The sequence below is a fragment of the Ptychodera flava genome, assembly GCF_041260155.1.
Source record: "Ptychodera flava strain L36383 chromosome 3 unlocalized genomic scaffold, AS_Pfla_20210202 Scaffold_25__1_contigs__length_14229661_pilon, whole genome shotgun sequence".
Lineage (NCBI taxonomy): Eukaryota > Metazoa > Hemichordata > Enteropneusta > Ptychoderidae > Ptychodera > Ptychodera flava.
In genome coordinates, this window is record NW_027248279.1 from 5,514,398 (window position 1) to 5,531,332 (window position 16,935).

General features: G+C 38.3%; 1 protein-coding gene across 3 annotated transcripts; it reads right to left on the reverse strand.

Moving 5' to 3' along the window:
- Positions 1-244: 244 nt before the first annotated feature.
- LOC139125654 (histone H4 transcription factor-like) lies at positions 245-15,328 on the reverse strand. Of its 3 annotated transcripts, none has more exons than XM_070691752.1 (10): positions 15,196-15,328; positions 9,054-9,230; positions 7,980-8,203; positions 6,960-7,071; positions 5,753-5,905; positions 3,829-3,906; positions 3,117-3,237; positions 2,334-2,472; positions 1,506-1,630; positions 245-902 (listed from the first exon to the last, which is right to left on the reverse strand). In XM_070691752.1, exons 2-10 carry the CDS (start codon positions 9,208-9,210, stop codon positions 245-247), a joined length of 1,767 nt encoding a protein of 588 aa, XP_070547853.1. In that variant the 5' UTR covers positions 9,211-9,230; positions 15,196-15,328. The 3 variants fall into 3 exon arrangements, with proteins under 3 accessions (XP_070547853.1, XP_070547854.1, XP_070547855.1); XM_070691753.1 differs by having other exon boundaries at positions 15,258-15,308; XM_070691754.1 differs by lacking the exons at positions 6,960-7,071; positions 7,980-8,203; positions 9,054-9,230; positions 15,196-15,328 and adding an exon at positions 6,702-6,903.
- Between the last annotated feature and the right edge of the window lie 1,607 nt (positions 15,329-16,935).

The window sequence follows — 16,935 nt, forward strand, 5'->3', positions numbered from 1 at the left end:
TCACATCCCACTTCATCACTTTTATCATCAGTGTGAGCGTCGTGATCATCGTCAGCAGCACCATCAGTCATCTGGCCTTGTCTATGCACACTAACATAACTGTGATCTTCTTCCACCATGTACTGATCTGCTAAAGTGTCTGTTTGTCCATGTTGTGAGTAGCTGCCTTGCACACCGCTGTCCCTTGTAAAGTTATATTGCAAGAGCATGTTGTTGGCGGTTTGTTGTATGTCGCTAGGTTCAATTAATCCAGTCCCTCGTCTTGGATCGGTTCCCTGCGGCTGTCATATTCCATGGCAAACCCGGCATGTTGAACGCCGGAATTTTGGGCTGAAGACTGCACACCATGTTCTACGCTCTGTACTGTTGCATTCTGGGATTGATGGTAGACAATCACACTAAGACGATTTGCGTTCCGTTCACTGTGTTGCATGTCTGGCAAAGCCACACTGTGTGATATACCTGCTTGCACCAAGATCTCTCGATTGGAATGTAGAAACGGCTCGGTGCCATTTATAATGTCAGCGCCATTGTAGTTAGCTTGTTCTTCATTATTATCATCAATAACACTCCTTTGATCAAAGTCGGCGGACGCCTCACCACTGCAGTAGGATTCCATTTCAGACTCACTGTCTACATTGTCTCTCTGATCTTGCTGCTCTTGGACCCTTTCAAGTAAATTCACAGCAGAGAAGTCGCTACCGGTATGATGTCCATCGTTTTGAACAGCATCGGTTTCCTGGTGACCTTCCATCTCTTGTTCGGTCTCCATGACAACAGGCGTCTCCTCCTGCCGGTTGCCGTTTCCAGCCTGCCGTTCATTGATCAGCTGTTCTGTCAACTCAATGCTTTCATACCTGACTGTCTGAAGACGATGGAAACCGTCACTGTGAAGTTTGTACCTGTAAGAACACATTCACAGTTTATGTAGGGCAGTGCAGAATATATAGCAATTCAATACTGTACAGATTAAGCTAGTCATCCCCCCCCTTCCCTGTAGTACAGTCTGCACTTGCAATGGATGACAAAGGGTTTGGGTTAAACCACAATAATGATAGAATTTTATGACTCATTAGTCAATTCAGAAATTTCTTGAAATGTCCCTCAGTGCGTCTTATTACAAATTCATAAATTAACATAGACAATAGCTTAATTCCAGATTTCCAGTGAACCACTGTACAAACAAAACCACATGCACAAATGCATGCAGAAATGCGTGTATTTCCATACACATTAGTAGACTATGGGTTTGTTTGTACCGCAATCACATGATTCTCTCAGGTGTACTGAGTCTGTGGAACACATCACATCCTTATTCCAAAAAAACAATTCTAGAGTCACAGCAAAATCTCTTGTATCAGCAGACATTACATTTCATAAGCTGCAGTTTTTAATCAAAATTTGGGCAAAATTCTGAAAGGAATTGACTGGGGTACATTTTATAAAGGCAACATAAAATTAACTTTGACGCTTAAAAATTTTATGGTGTGCAGTATTTCACCTACCTGAATCTGGAGTGTCCTGATGGCCATTTGAATTTGTGTTTCTTCTTGAGGTGTTTTGTTAACACTCCACCTCTAGAGAATTGACTATCACACATATGACACAGGTACCGTGGTAGTTGCTCATGCTGTACACAAAGAGATAATTCAATACAATATATCACAATCTTTGCAGACTAGTTTTGTGACATTTTGTTCTTCCATCCAAAATTCCCTTACTACAAATCAACCATCCTATTAAAGACTTGTGGAATCAAAAGTGTAAGTCCTGTTGTAACCATATTTCGTTTAAGATATGATGCACTTCAGGGACAGACTTCAGAATTTTTAACAATGCTTTTCTGATCTACTACTTGTGGGAGCTCATTTTAAAGCTCTTAGAGTAAGAAAGATTTTCACCATCTTAGTATTTCAAAAATCAACCATTTCATTTTTCGCAAAACAGTTCAAAACAGTTCACAGTGAGTGAATAGCAGTCATTTAGAATTTCAAATATCAGTAAATGTTGGGGGATTTGTTTTTCTATGATGACCCCTGATTCTTATTCCTGATTTGGTAACAGAATAATTGAAGCTTTAACCGAGGAAAGTTTTCACAAAAACTTATGTTTCACTTTTGAAGCGCATAATACCTTAAACGATAATTGACTTAACTGTTTTCCTCAGGGGAGGTGCTTGCAACTAACAGAGAAATCCTACATAAGAGCACAATATTCTTATATGTACTTGGTCAAAATTTCATGTAGGGGTCATGGTTTCATATAGCTACATCACAATACTAAAAATCTTCTGTTGCACATCAAGGCAGGTGTAGATAGATCTGAACACTCACGTTGTGTACTTTCTTGTAATGAAGTCTCAACGATTGCATCACTTTAGTTTCATAGGTACATCCCACCTCCTCACATCTCAGTATGACTGCAGCGTTATGACTGTTCAAATGACGTCGCAGATCAAAGGCAGTCTTACAACTGTGGAAAAGACAAAAATTGCAGAGAAGGCGGAGTGACTGGCCAATTAAAGTGACATTGTTGCATGGATACTCTTGATGGCTTGAGGACAATTCTGAGCAAGAATGCAAAATACACAAGGAACATTGCACTAAATGTGGCTGGTTACATGAAAATGTGATTTCTATAGTTTCATGTTTCTGTTATACCTTATTGTTTTCCTCTTTTCAAAGAGAAGTATTTGCACTCTTATTGCATTAAAACATCCCTTGAAACCAAACAGCCTCTCACAAATCAAAACCAAAGAATACCAAATTATAAGAAAGGAATCACATTATGGTACATTCAACCTTTATACGTGATAAATGGCAATCAGAACAGTGTATAGTAGCAACAGATGGAGTACTCAGTAACTGTACATTGCTTGTAATTTATCAGAGACTAGCATTTAGTACATAGCTTTACAAAACAAAAGTATTCTTTGGTAAAATGGTTGAGGGCAGTATGCACAGCACTAGTTACATCATTTTGATGTCGTTTCTGTTTTATTTACTTCTTCACAACTTTGCTGACATGACATTTCATGTTGAAGGTGGGTACACCAAAGTTTCTTTTGACTGATAAATATGAAAGAATGAAAAAACAAATCTTAAATTTTAAATTACCTGTAGTCACAGAGGTCACATTTGTGTGGTTTATCCTCACTGTGTCTGAACTTGATATGTGCCTTGAGAGATGACGGTGATGGGCAGGTCATGTCACAGAATGGACACTTGTAATGGTTCACTGTCAACGGACAAAAATAAACATGTAAACTGACAGAGAACCTGTGGATGAATTTCCAACTCTGACACTTATGCTGACTGTATAAGAAAGGGAAATAATTGGTACTACGTGAATTGTATTACAATGAAGGCATCACTGTGTCATGTTATGCTGTGGTCAAGGAAATTATCAAATCCAGTTATAACTGTAGAGGTTGACATTAAAGGATTTGGAATACTAATTAAGCTAGATTGTTTTTAGACATCCACAGAAATATAGATTGATGTTATCTGAATAGGCACTCTCTATTGTGTTCATAGTGAATGTAGGTCAAACGATGGTGATATTGTGTGCGCAGTTTTAGCTATGAAAAAATATAATTTTACTGTAGCTGATTTTCCCCAAAATCTTGATCAAAACCTGTAGCCCATGAAAAGTGATGTCAATGTGGTTAAAAATTATCAAAAATTACAGAAAAGGGTTAATGCACAGTTTTCATGTCGCTTTGAGATTACATTTTTCTGCAAACAATTGATGTTGCATGCAAAACAACACAAGTTGAAACTCCACAGACTGATCTACTGCTGCCTTACATAGAATGTGAGTACTCACCGTGGCATCTCATATGGTCCCTGAGTAACCTCTCTGTGGAGAATGTCTTGAAACAATGTGAACACTGGAATTTTTGTACTGAAATCAGAAACATTAGAATTCAAACACAAATTCCAGTCTTGATAACAACATTATCTTGATCACAATATTATCACAGCCATGATTTAAATAAACGCAAGTTGACTTCTGATGGCATCGCTGATAAAATGTTATGAATTATATCATACCAGTATATTGATGGTGCAAATACAGCGATCTGATAGGTCGAGACGAGAAAAGAACCGTGGTATATTCACAATACGCGGCTGGCACACGCACGAGCTCTCAGCATGAGCTGGAGCTTGAGCATTCCACGCCAGAATTTCAATATAGTGTTATGATATAATAGCAATAAATCACACCCTGCAACGCATATACCATTTGATTTTGACCAGTTCATATATGCACTTGCTATCGCTCGTGCATATATGTCGTGAACTGGTCAAAATCTTGTGGTATACCATCGCTGGGTGTGCTTTATTGCTTAAATATTTCAGCATGTTGTAAAACATAGGGTCAAAGTCCCTGAAGCTACTATAGACATGGATATAAAACTACACATGAATACATGTTCTGAATCTGTTTGTAATTTTTAAAGTTTTCTTTTATCAGTAATTGTGAATTTGCCACATGCAAAAGGAATCGAGGTCTAGCCCCTCACCCCCCTCCCAAAAAAAAAAAGAAACTAAGGAATTTAGTAGCTTTTCATTTCATGTGCAGAGGCAAACAGAAATTGCACTGTGAAACTTGGCAGGCAAAAGCTATTTCTCTGACCTAACCTACACTATGTCAAAAATATGCAAACATATACATATCCATGGTAAAAAATGCTTGAATCGATTTTGTTCAAACCATGTACAAACACAATGAAGTATGATTTACAAATCGTGCAGGGTTTGAAAAACCAGTGACCATGAATCAAAAGACGACCTATTTTCTCCTTTCGACAACCAGTTTCTATTTTTGATGATCCATCTTGACCACCAAGTTTTTGGCAGTCATCCTAGTACACTCCAGAGCTGTAAACCAACTTAACATGTGTAGCAGCATAGTGGATTGGTTGAAAGGTGCAAGACCTTGATGTCAGCCCACTATCAAGCCCTATGGACCTCAGCCTCAACAACAATTACACTCTGATAGTGAATGAGTTTTTTTGGACCACCGACATTTTGCTATTGACCACTATAATTTGACACTGGTGGTCAACCTTGACCACCAAACAAATAAATAAATTTCGAACCTGAATTATGCATAATTATTCATGTTGTGGTGCAGGTGAAAATGACCATGCAGTCAGTGTGTGTAATTCCATTTTTTTTTTGAGCAGAGGTGACGGAGAGGTCAGTGGCAGTATATGAAATCAAGATAGGACTCAAGCAAAGACAGCTTGGCTTGCAACGATGTGAGGTCTTGAAGAGTTCTCTTGCTGTGATATTTTGATTACCGTACATTTGTACATTAAGGTAGAATGCGCCTTGGGAGATTACTTATAGACTTGAGAATTGTTACAATATTGTCCTGATAACTTGTTGGAGCTTGTTTTGAAGCTCTTGAAGTAAGAAAAATTTTTCTAAGTCTTTGTTTTTCGAAAATCTAAAATTCTTACTTTTTCCCTTAAAATTAAGACAAGAATGGTAGTCATTTTGAATCTCAAATATCAGTAACTTCAGTTACTTTTGGATCGCACTTGAACTCATAATGTATGGCACCTAGTCAACTACATGTTGCTGTTACGAGATTTGTTTCTCTAGTACCAAACTTTGCATGATGACCCAAGATTTTCATTCTCCATTTAGTAAGTGAATGGTTGGAAGTTTCACTAAAGACAGTTTAGCAAAGTTTGTCTTTCGCTTTTGAGGCACATAGTACTTTAACTGCTACTTACATTCTATTGCCAGTTGTCGATCAAGGTGATCAACAAACTTAGTACGATTGTAGAATAGACCACCGCAGACAGAGCATCCATAACGTCTTTCCTGTGTGTGGCTTCGTAGATGTTCACGCAACCTGAACTTGTTTTTCACACTGATGCGACACCCTAGAAAAGAGGGAATAGCAATATGGAAATTGTCAAAAAAATTTAAGAAATATTGATATTGCATGAGTGACTGACACAAAACATTTTGAACAATTATGTAGTTTTCTGTCACTGAAAATGCACTTGTATGGTCAACCAAAGACATGTAATTTCAATCATGAAAATCTGCCTTTACATCAATGGCTGGCACATGTTGGCTGCCAGCTCCTCTGTCCAACATAAGCAACTGAGTAAATTTGACAAACTCAAAGTGCGCCCTCTTGGTCTATTTGACATAATACTATAATACTATTCAAAATACATTGCATGTGTCGGTAGGGGGCGGACCCAAGCAAATTTCTGCAATTTCCCACATTTAGTAAAAAGTTCTGAACCTTACAGTTATATTATAGGACACTGGCAGCCTACATATACACAAAATTATACAGAAGAGTAAATTGGCTGAGAAATATTCTAATTTGACATGACATGACAACCAGGTTTACACGATATTCAAACAACAGCATTAAAAATTATTCACTAAAGCCAGACTAAATGTCTGTCAGAGTTGTGTGATGATATATATGCCCATAAATGATAATTATCTCACACTTCAAAACTCTTATCTTGAATGAACTGAATTGTTGTATGGGAAACACGACAGCTGTGTGCAGTTAGTGCAATTCATAAAGCCATGTGAATGATTGAAACACATTTACTTCTGACAAATGGTTCTAGTCTAAGCACTTTCCCATTGTGACATACATACCTTCCCACTGACACATCATAAACTCAGTGCAGTCTGTGACATACATACCTTCCCACTGACACATCAGTCCCTCAGTGCAGTCTGTGCATATGACATACATACCTTCCCACTGACACATCAGTCCCTCGGTGCAGTCTGTGCATATGACATACATACCTTCCCACTGACACATCAGTCCCTCGGTGCAGTCTGTGCATATGACATACATACCTTCCCACTGACACACCATAAACTCAGTGCAGTCTGTGACATACATACCTTCCCACTGACACACCATAAACTCAGTGCAGTCTGTGACATACATACCTTCCCACTGACACATCAGGCCCTCGGTGCAGTCTGCTAACATTTCTGGATCCGCTGTCATGGCGTGCATCTCAACATGGCGATAAAAATATTCAGGGTTGTCTACATGATACTGAAAATGATACAGGGGATAATAAAATTAAAAATTTAATTTGGTCGATCTCAATGCAAAATATTTATAATATCATGTATCTGTTAATCTTCAGTTGACCCTATCACAGACCAAAGCAACATGTATGTGTAAACTATCGAAGACAGCGTTAAAGGTTTCTGTAGCATGAAATGATGAATACCAACATGTTGTTATCACCGTAATGACACGTCAGCAGAGTACCTCTGATAAGTTTGTTCATTTTGTTTCAGACACAAATGATCAAATACCGTGGTTACAAAGAGGTAGTGATTAATCTAGAAATTCAATGTTGAAAATCTAAGTGTAGAAATTGCATTCTTACAAAGTAATAGGTATTTGCACACTAGTTCAACCCTTATCCTGCTAGGTTTGTCATTTCCCTACCTGACAGGTCAATAAAAAGCAACATTGAGCTACAACCTAAATGTATTTTTGCTAATTGATTAGTATGGTATGTCATAGTCGATTAAGAAACTACAAATCATGTTTACAGTATCTATATTTTCAGTGGCAATCAAACACTCACGTCTTCGTTGGAATGCAACATTCATTCTATGGGACATGCTATGCTGTACCTCACTGATTTTAACCAACTTGACCAACTTGAAATATGAACTTGGCAGGATAAGGGTTCAGCATACTAATATTAAGCAAATCATGAAGGAGAAGATTTTGTTATCATAACTTTCACAATTATCATGATCATCATTATTATTAAAATCATCATTGATATTGTTGTTGTCATCATCATCATCATCACTGTCATCACCACTTATATAACTCATCATCATCATCTGATCATCACCACTATCAAAAGACAGTGTACAGTAACTATCCATTGTCAAGGATGCAAATACACCATCATCATAGAATGAAGTGTTCCTTACCATACACTGATGCCAGGCACATTGGAATTTCTCCGGTAAGTCCGGAACCAGGTTTCTATTTTGCATATCTAACTGACAGGCGTTCAGCTTGCACCTGGTAGCTTCCTGCAATCCAAACCACTTCAATTTGGTGTGATACGCATGGAAGTACAGATGCCGGATTAAATCTATGGGACTTCCAGTGTAGCTGTAACCACACTCTTTCCATAGACACATATAATCATCTGACAGAGAAGACGGGAATGCAATGAGTATCGATATGGGGATTCAAATTGCTGTTTTACAGTAAGTGACCAGTTATTTCTGTGGATAAATTCCCAAATACTTGAGCACAAAGAACACATTATTGGACTCTTTGGCTCAACTCAAACACTAGCATGTTGAGATATGGTTTAATTGTTTTGGGTTAAGTTGGAACATCCCTGCCGGTTTTCTTATCAGCATAAATACTTTGATATGCCAAAATTAGTGTGCTCAACCTGAGAAAAGATTTCTACATATCCCTATCTTGCCCTAACAATGTTTGTTTCACTCATAATAATTAAACTGACATGAGTGACGTTACAGTAGCATAGGACAGTAAAGACCCAGTCAGCTGAAATGAAACTTTCAACTAATTACTAGTACAGTTCTGATTTCTAAATTTCTGTCTAAATGAAATTGATGAATGATTTAACAAAATTAACAATACTAACAGAAAAAAGAATGTTTTGGTTAATGTATTTGAAAGTGCAGAAGATGGAAGCAGTCCAAAATCAAAATACCATGTGACTAACATCTATTCTTATAATTAAAGAAAATCGTGAGATGGCCAGTTCATGATTAATTTTAGCTTTCTGGCCGACAAAAGTGGATTTTCTGACCCCTAAAAGTTCAATTTTGATAATATTTCTATTATTTATTGATATTAACCACCACAAAACCTATGTTAACCATGATCTCCATGGACAATAATATGTTATGAACAACAGCCAATAAAATAGAAATCACACTAAGATAATGGAATACAGCAGTGTATTGAGATCAATGGAAGAGAGTTCTTTTTGCATAATTGCAAGTCAGAAATTTCCATACTTGGATCTGCTCTCTCTCCGGCCCTTGGTAAAAACTCCTGTATATGACACTTGATGTGGTTGATGAAGTTGTCCATGGTATCTTCCACAATGACTTGGCATTCTCCCCACTCACAGCGTAGATGTAACTCTCTGTCTTTCATACTCTTTGGAGCCATCTTGCTTTGCTTCAATCAGACTGTTGATAACAAAGAGTGAAAATAAGCAACTTAATTAACACTGTCATTAGTCAATCTGCTTTGAGGTAATTGGTGGACTGGACTGTACCCAGAAGTCAACAAGACCCCACTCAACTGGAGCCTGCACTCAAGTCAACTAGACCCTACACCCTCGACAAAAAGACCTTACAGAGTTTTTTGCCGAAGCATCCAAGTCAGTTTTTACTCAAAAGGTTTTACTTGAGAGGCCATAATCCACTGATTGCAGTGACATTCTGAGATTTTACACCGCAAACACGAATTAAAACCAATGTGTGAATTGTATAATAGTAGTGTGTTGTACACACATAATCATGTTCTATCACCTTCGTGGTGATGCATGTACGTCCGTGCTCCATGGATGATAGTACTGTATTTCAGTAACTACTGGCACGTAATTTCAATGAAGAAACAGAATAAATCACAACACAAGCTGGTATAGATCACAAATGATTCAAAGAGACAGATTTTTCTGAAAGGTAAGTGATCAAATTGATGTGGGTAGAGTGGATGAAGGGTCCAGATGTTTGGGGTCATGTCATCAAGAAACCATCTGTGTTTTAGGCAACATTTGGTAAGATAGATGAACAGTCTGAGAACCACAGTACCAATTCTTTAGTCCTCTTATACAATTTCAATAATATATTAAAAGGATCCAGGAACCAGGAACCCCTCTTAAAACAAATATTTTTAACGATTTAAAGGAAAGGATGGCATTATTTTACTTTTTCCCATGTCATGAAACACCATACAAGTTCAGCATTAGCTTGATTTAATCAATCAGATTAAGAAAAGCAGAATTGTTAATGGAGTTCCAATATCATTTACAAATATTACCTAACCTTGACAAAAACTAACTAATTGCATTGCCTAGCAGAAGTGATCAGCAACAGTACAGCTCACGCATTAACATTTGCCTTCACATGACATGTGATCTCATCTTTCAAACAGTTTGGTGACATAAACAATTGCTGTTGATAAGCTTTTGTTCCTAAAATTTGGATCAATGGCAGCCTGTATGGTGAGAGGTAGACTTGGTTCAAGTCGGTGAATTTAAAAAAATAAACTCATTTATAATAGTTTCTCTTGTGTCTCTCCTATTTCGTACAAACATTTTCGGAATTGGGTTTCCCAGGCCGGGTTTTCCCAGCGATTGAATGCGATACATTTGATTTTGAGTTTGGGCAGTACAGTGAGTTAGTTTCTACCGGATTCACCGACTTGGACTTCTTGCAAAGTACCGGCGGCCAGATGGACTGTGTACACAGTGACGTCAAGCAAATACAAAATGATTGACAGCTCAAGCCATTATTCTGGCCAATAAGGAGAACGCATGAACTTAGTGTTAGTGGCGTCTATAGGACCCTTTTGCTGGGCCTCCGATTTTCGCACGGAATAAGCTGCTTGACAACTTCTTCTTTCCTTCCGTGAATAACCGTCGACAATTATTGCATTTTGAAACATGGGCCCCACAAACAACACAGATATTTTCACGCGTTTTCGGTGATACAACAAAGGTCGTGCTGACTTTTGTGGGAGTGATCGCACTCGACATTTTGTCAACAACGCCATGTGAGATTTATGCACGTCTCGCTTGGGGTCATATTAGGTAACTCCTCCCAATATGTAAACTTTAGTGATATCATCTTATGAATAATATATAAATAAATAAAAACGTCATCTAATGAATAATTTATAGCAACGCAAACCCTGCGAGAAAGCCAAGTTTGTGATTCCGTGTGAAACTCCCCTGTGTAGCGTTCACCCCACTCATAGCGTCCACTCCACTTACGTCTTTCACATGAAAGTAGAATACAAATCATTGCGTTCACTCCTCTCAAACATTAACAAATCACAGACTTGAACCAAGTCTAGGTGAGAGGATACATAAGGCTGCACTTTTTACTTTGTAGAGTCCCTGGGACCCCTGGTGTTAGAAAATGGGAGTCCTACATCAAAATATGGGGGTCCCATTTATTTCAAAAGAATATTTTATTGTTTATCCATGCCATGGTCTTCACTGTGTTCAATTAGTGTTATAACACACGGCAAATGGTTGCGCATTTCTTAAAATTATTCTTACATGAAAATTCTAGTTCATACTGAGGTCCCTCATTGATCAATTCAAAGAACACTATTCATAATTGAAATGATCTCATAACTTTAATGACAAGTTCACAAAGTTGTGAAATTTGAACAAGTATTCAAATTTGTCAAATTGACAAGAAGGTAATTTCATACTCTGAAATGGCATTCACCTAGCAAGTCCAGTAGGTTGAGTTCACACTCTGCCAGCAGCTCCTTCAGCAAATAACCTAGCATTGTTTATGAAGTCAAAATCATCTGTGATGGGGCCAACCAGTTTGATGAACATTAGTCTATTAAGCCTTTGAGGATTGAGTCTATTTCGTGCCCTCTGTTTGATGGCATTTTGTACTGAAAAGCCCCTTTCACATGGGGCAGAGGACACTGGTATGACAAGAGCAATTTTAGCAAGAATGGCAAGATCAGGATACTCCTCTGTAAAATCAGTTAGCAACAGCTTGATATACATATCAAAATTCAGTGCGTCCGTGTGAGATCTTGTGAAGTGTTTGTAAACAAGAAAGTGTGCCCTAGCTCTATCAGCATCAATACCTGGTGTATTGTTATGATGATTCAACAGTTGATCAAGCTGGTTGACCCCATAGTCAGGTAGGTTGGCCAAATTTTCAGGATATCTGTGTGGGTTTAGAATTACATCAAAACATTCCAGAATATTCATCTCATCATCTGGAAATCTGCAATCTAAATTCTGCAGTAGTTTGTTGATATAATTTTCTCGTACACTACAGAAGCTCTGTCTGAGTGGCTGATTGTAAGTGATTTGAATGTTTTTGTATGTGTTTTTCTGACCATTGCCAGGAACATCACCCAAATCATTAAAGACTTCTCTGACAGTGTGTGAATCATTAGTCATTGTATTCAATGTGTCCCTAGTGGACTGAACACTTTTTTTTGATATGGGATAGGTTGACAGAATCTTTCTGAAATGTAAGGCTCAAAATTCCAATCACAGTAAGGACATCAATCAATAAGGCAGTGAATAGCAGAAACAATGAATTGGAGACAAATTTCAACAGCCCATCAGCCTTTCCCCCTTTTTTGTCACTTGCAAGTGCCAAGGCAATTGGCTCAAAACTGATGAAAATCATCTTGACAGCTGATTCAACCGACAACCAGCGAACAGATGTAGGCTCAGTTATTTGTTTTGCCTTCCCATTCAACAGAGTTTGAATTTCTCTAAGTTTGTCATATCTCACACTAGAGTCATTAAGTATTTATACAATGAATGGATTATATTATGATATTCTTTGCAATATTCAATATCTCATTCTCTGCCTGCTTGAGAAGCAGCAAGATTCAATCGATGTGCAACACAATGCACTTGAACAAGGTTGGGATTTCTGGCTTTTAATTTTGCACCCAACCCGTTTCAACGACCGGTCATTACGGCCGCCCCGTCTGTTCCCAGTCCATATATTTTGTCTACGCGTGTCTACGTCACAGATTTCTTTCCCAGTCAAAATTCAATCAAGGCGTTTTCGATCCCTGCAGCAGTGGCAATTTGCTGGTTACAGAGGAAAGAAACATTCGCCTCGCCATTCTGAATATATCGAACATATATGGCAAGTTTCTTATGAACGGTTATGTCACAAGTCTCATTCAACATTATACCGATGAAATCACTTGCAAGTTGCATGTATGCTATCAATCAGGGACTTCTCGATCACACGTTGAATACACTCTTCAAACTCCATAACTATCTGAGGACGTTTGTAATATTCAATGTCTAAGCCGTTCAGATTCTGTAGATGCATGATGTCAGTGAATACATCGCACGGAAGGTCACGTTTAGCAATCAGGTAAACAGTACGTAATTGTGCAGCGTACGCCTCGAGTTCGTTACTCATACCCTGCCCTAGGTACCTGCCGTCCTCTGCAGATTTGCGAGCAGTAGTAAATTGTGACCTCAAGCTTAGGATTTTAGCACTTGTGAGATGACTTTTCGAGTCCTGATGACGAGTGAGAGTTGAATGTTGAAAATTAGAACAACCTTCCGTGAACGGGCATGTAACATTCGATTTCAAACATACATCGCATTCCATGACGTTTCGCTCTTCAGAATATCGAAGCCATTTAAATCTATCGAGCCAACTTCTGTTGAATGTTCGTAATTTTGCTGACTTGGCCGGGGGATCTGATGTATCAGTATCGCATGGCGTAGCTGCTGTTTTGGCCTCGACCGAACCTACATCGTGCTGGTTGCTGCGGCCGTCGAAAAACTTTCGCAGATCGGCTTGTTTTGGGTATTTGACACGACCCGCCATAATGCATAATTGATCGCCGTAAACAAGAAATCGACCAATTAAGAATCAGTTTACACTTTTTACGGTAGAAAAATTTGTTTCCGCGGGTACCATTGGTCATCAAACAGTGGAGGCCAATGCACTACGGAGCATTCTATTAAAGTATGGGGTCGGTAAGGTTTACTGGGATGTTTTTACGTGTTCAGCAGCTTCCGCGAGATATACACCAGCAACAGATATTTGTGCGTCCGAAGGGACGCGTAGTTTAGTTTTTGAGGGGTCCTGGGTCCGGTTTTATGCGTAAAGGACGCAGAAATGCGCGTCATGTAAAACCCTGAATAGTTCATATCAATTTTTCCCACAACACCTTTACTCGAACAGATGAAACGGATCTTCCCATATCTGCTGCTTCCAATAGTATGTTTGTTAGTTAAGTGTCACAAGTGTGCATAAGCGCCTGTTTGTTGGTAGAAATTCAGGCAAATTCTATTTGATTTCCACATGCATTTATTGTAGCTCTTGGTCAATAGATGTGGTGTTTTCAGACGGGGTTCCTGCATTTTGAGTTTTACAATTTTTGACCTGTCCACCACAGCGACGTTTATTGCTGCAGCTTTGTGATCGTAGCCACTGAGGACGAAGTGATACATACTGTGATGTTCAATCATTTTTTCAAGAATAATTTCAAAGCCTTGTCAAACATTTTTGATAAAACTTTTAATTTTGCATTTTACTGCTAGAACTGAGAGGTTGTTTCGGTATTACCACATCAACCTATGATAGTGGAAGATTGCTACGACTCAGATAGTTGTAGTGCTGTGGCTGGAGGTTTTGCCTTGGTTTGTGGTTCGTTGAGACAAAGCAAAACCTCAAGCGACAGCACTGCATTAGCCTAGGCTGCCAATAGACCCTCATTACGCGTTTTAGGGTCTATGACTCTATGGGTTGCCCGGGAAGTGTGACTGTTTTTCGATTTCTCCGCATAAAATCTACACACTGAGACAAGAGGCCTATAAAGAGCAACTGTTTTCACAGCGAACTACGCCAGATACTTACAGAAATATTGATGGACGCGTTAAATTTATAGACAAGCCTTTAGTTCGCTAGAGATGTCGCGCTCAACTTCGGAAGAGCATATTCATGATTGCTGCGGATCCGTAGCCCTACCACTCCCTTTGCTGGTTGTGTTGGGGGAGTGGGGCCCCCAACACAATCAGCAAAGGGAGTGGTAGGGGGTGGTAGGGCTACGGATCCGCAGCAAATTCATTATGATTGACCGAAACTAGGCGATAACATGACCGATATTGAAACACGCTTGTATTGAACTCTTTGACGTGTCATTTTAAATATAGTACTTATGTACATGTAAATAATTGTTTCTCATCCGTGTCGAAAGCAAAAAATTGTTGCCGACTCGCCGTCAAATGGCAAAACTTCCCTAAAAATACTACTTCCAGGTCAGTTCTGCAGCAAAAAAGAGGGCGCTATACCACAGGAGCTCGATTGCTGTTCTCTGGTAGCCTTGAAAAAATGAGCTCAATTTCTCATAAATTTCTTGTTATTCTAATCTTAATGAGTCATAAATCGCAAGTCCTACCTGTATTATTCGCGATTTACTTGACGACTCTCGCTAGAATTTGTCAACAACAGACAACTTCCCACTGCTCTTCGAATGTGGCCGCCTTCACAGGCTTCCCATGGGGCAGCGTAGCTCATCACCTTTGCCTTTTGCAAACTGAAGTATGATTGGGCCTTTGTCAAGTTTGTGACCTTTGCGTTACTATTGAGTAATATTTTCACGAGCCAATCATTTTTAGGACGATAAATGTAAATAGTTATTTTCCCGACATATTTAATCAAAACACAACCACAGATTTTATTCAGAACGGGTAATCTGGGAATAGCAAAAGAGAAAAATATTAAATCTTAGGTAAGGGTCAAGGGTCAGGGTTCATATGCGTCGGTATGCATACCACACGTATTATTACCTTTGCCACCATGATTTTGAGATTTTTGAGTGTTGAAGATGTCTAGTGATATAAAAAGATAAATAAATTATGTTATTGGTCACATTTTTGTCGTTTTGATGCTTTGAGTATGCTGTCCCGAGGTTCTACCTACTAAGGGATGGATCATTATACTTTAGGAGGGATGAACGAAACACGACAACATAAAACATTGCTGATTGTCACAGCACCGCTAGCCGCTAGTCGTGCTGATATATATATATATATATATATATATATATATATATATATATATATATATATATATATATATATATATATATATATATATATATATATATATGTATATATATATATATATATATTATATATATATATATATATATACGAGAGAGAGAGAGAGAGAGAGAGAGAGAGAGAGAGAGAGAGAGAGAGAGAGAGAGAGAGAGAGAGAGAGAGAGAGAGAGAGAGAGAGAGAGTATTGACCCTCTGGCCTAAACCCCTATATGTAGATGTTGCTCTGGTAAGTTAGCAGAAAGTCAGGCCTGAAGCGTTGATGTGAAGGTATAAAGATAAAAGAAAACAGAGGGGGATCAGTATTCACGCTGTAAAAAATTTGAAACATCGCCGACAAAATTTCCGTATTTTTGAATGAAATCGCATGCAGCATGAATACTCCGTCCAAGATCTAAACCTAGTTATGATCCAATTAAAAAGTGTTTCAGTCATACTTAATCAGCCTCTCTGTGATAAAATACACACACACAAAAAAGTTAATTAATTATATAATAAGCCTTACAAAAGACACTTAGGAAGAAAACTAGCCGACACCTAATTCTTGTTGAAATGTCAAGTTGTGTTGATAAAATTAATTTTACTGAAAAAGCACATTGTCTTTTCGTGATCAAGCAATCGCTACACAATATGAGCTTGAACTGTGTGATAATCTGCAAACATTAAACTTTAGGCCCCACATGCACGAAAACAGATTTTGTATTAATGTGCAAAAGTTTCCTCATTTTTTGTTTTCTCCACCCAGGTAGGCACATTTCCCGTTGATTTTCACGTTTTTATAAAATGAATTTATTCAGACTCAAATGTTTTATCCTTGGGCTGGCGTCTAAACAATGAAAGACCATCTTTTGTTTTGTTTTTCTCTAAAAGTGATGGAATGTAATGCCAATTTGCAAAACGAAACTGATTTGACATGTCTGATTTTAGTAAAACAGAGGGATTTTTGCGAAAAATGCACATTATGTTATATTCCGAAAACATTCAATGCTTTGAACTTAAAAAATGCCCGTACTGATTCGGCCGGGATTAACCCTTAAAGATGCATTTGTCCGTCCCTTACTTTTGACAACGGCGAA

What these genes read in the sequence shown, in the direction of transcription:
- LOC139125654 (XM_070691752.1), bottom strand. Translation starts at nt 9,210, where the DNA reads ATGGCTCCAAAGAGTATGAAAGACAGAGAGTTACATCTACGCTGTGAG. An exon ending in TCGACAACTGGCAATAGAAT is followed by an intron (nt 3,907 to 5,752) that starts GTAAGTAGCAGT and finishes TTCTGATTTCAG; the next exon opens with TACAAAAATTCCAGTGTTCA. An exon ending in TCAGGACACTCCAGATTCAG is followed by an intron (nt 903 to 1,505) that starts GTAGGTGAAATA and finishes GTGTTCTTACAG; the next exon opens with GTACAAACTTCACAGTGACG.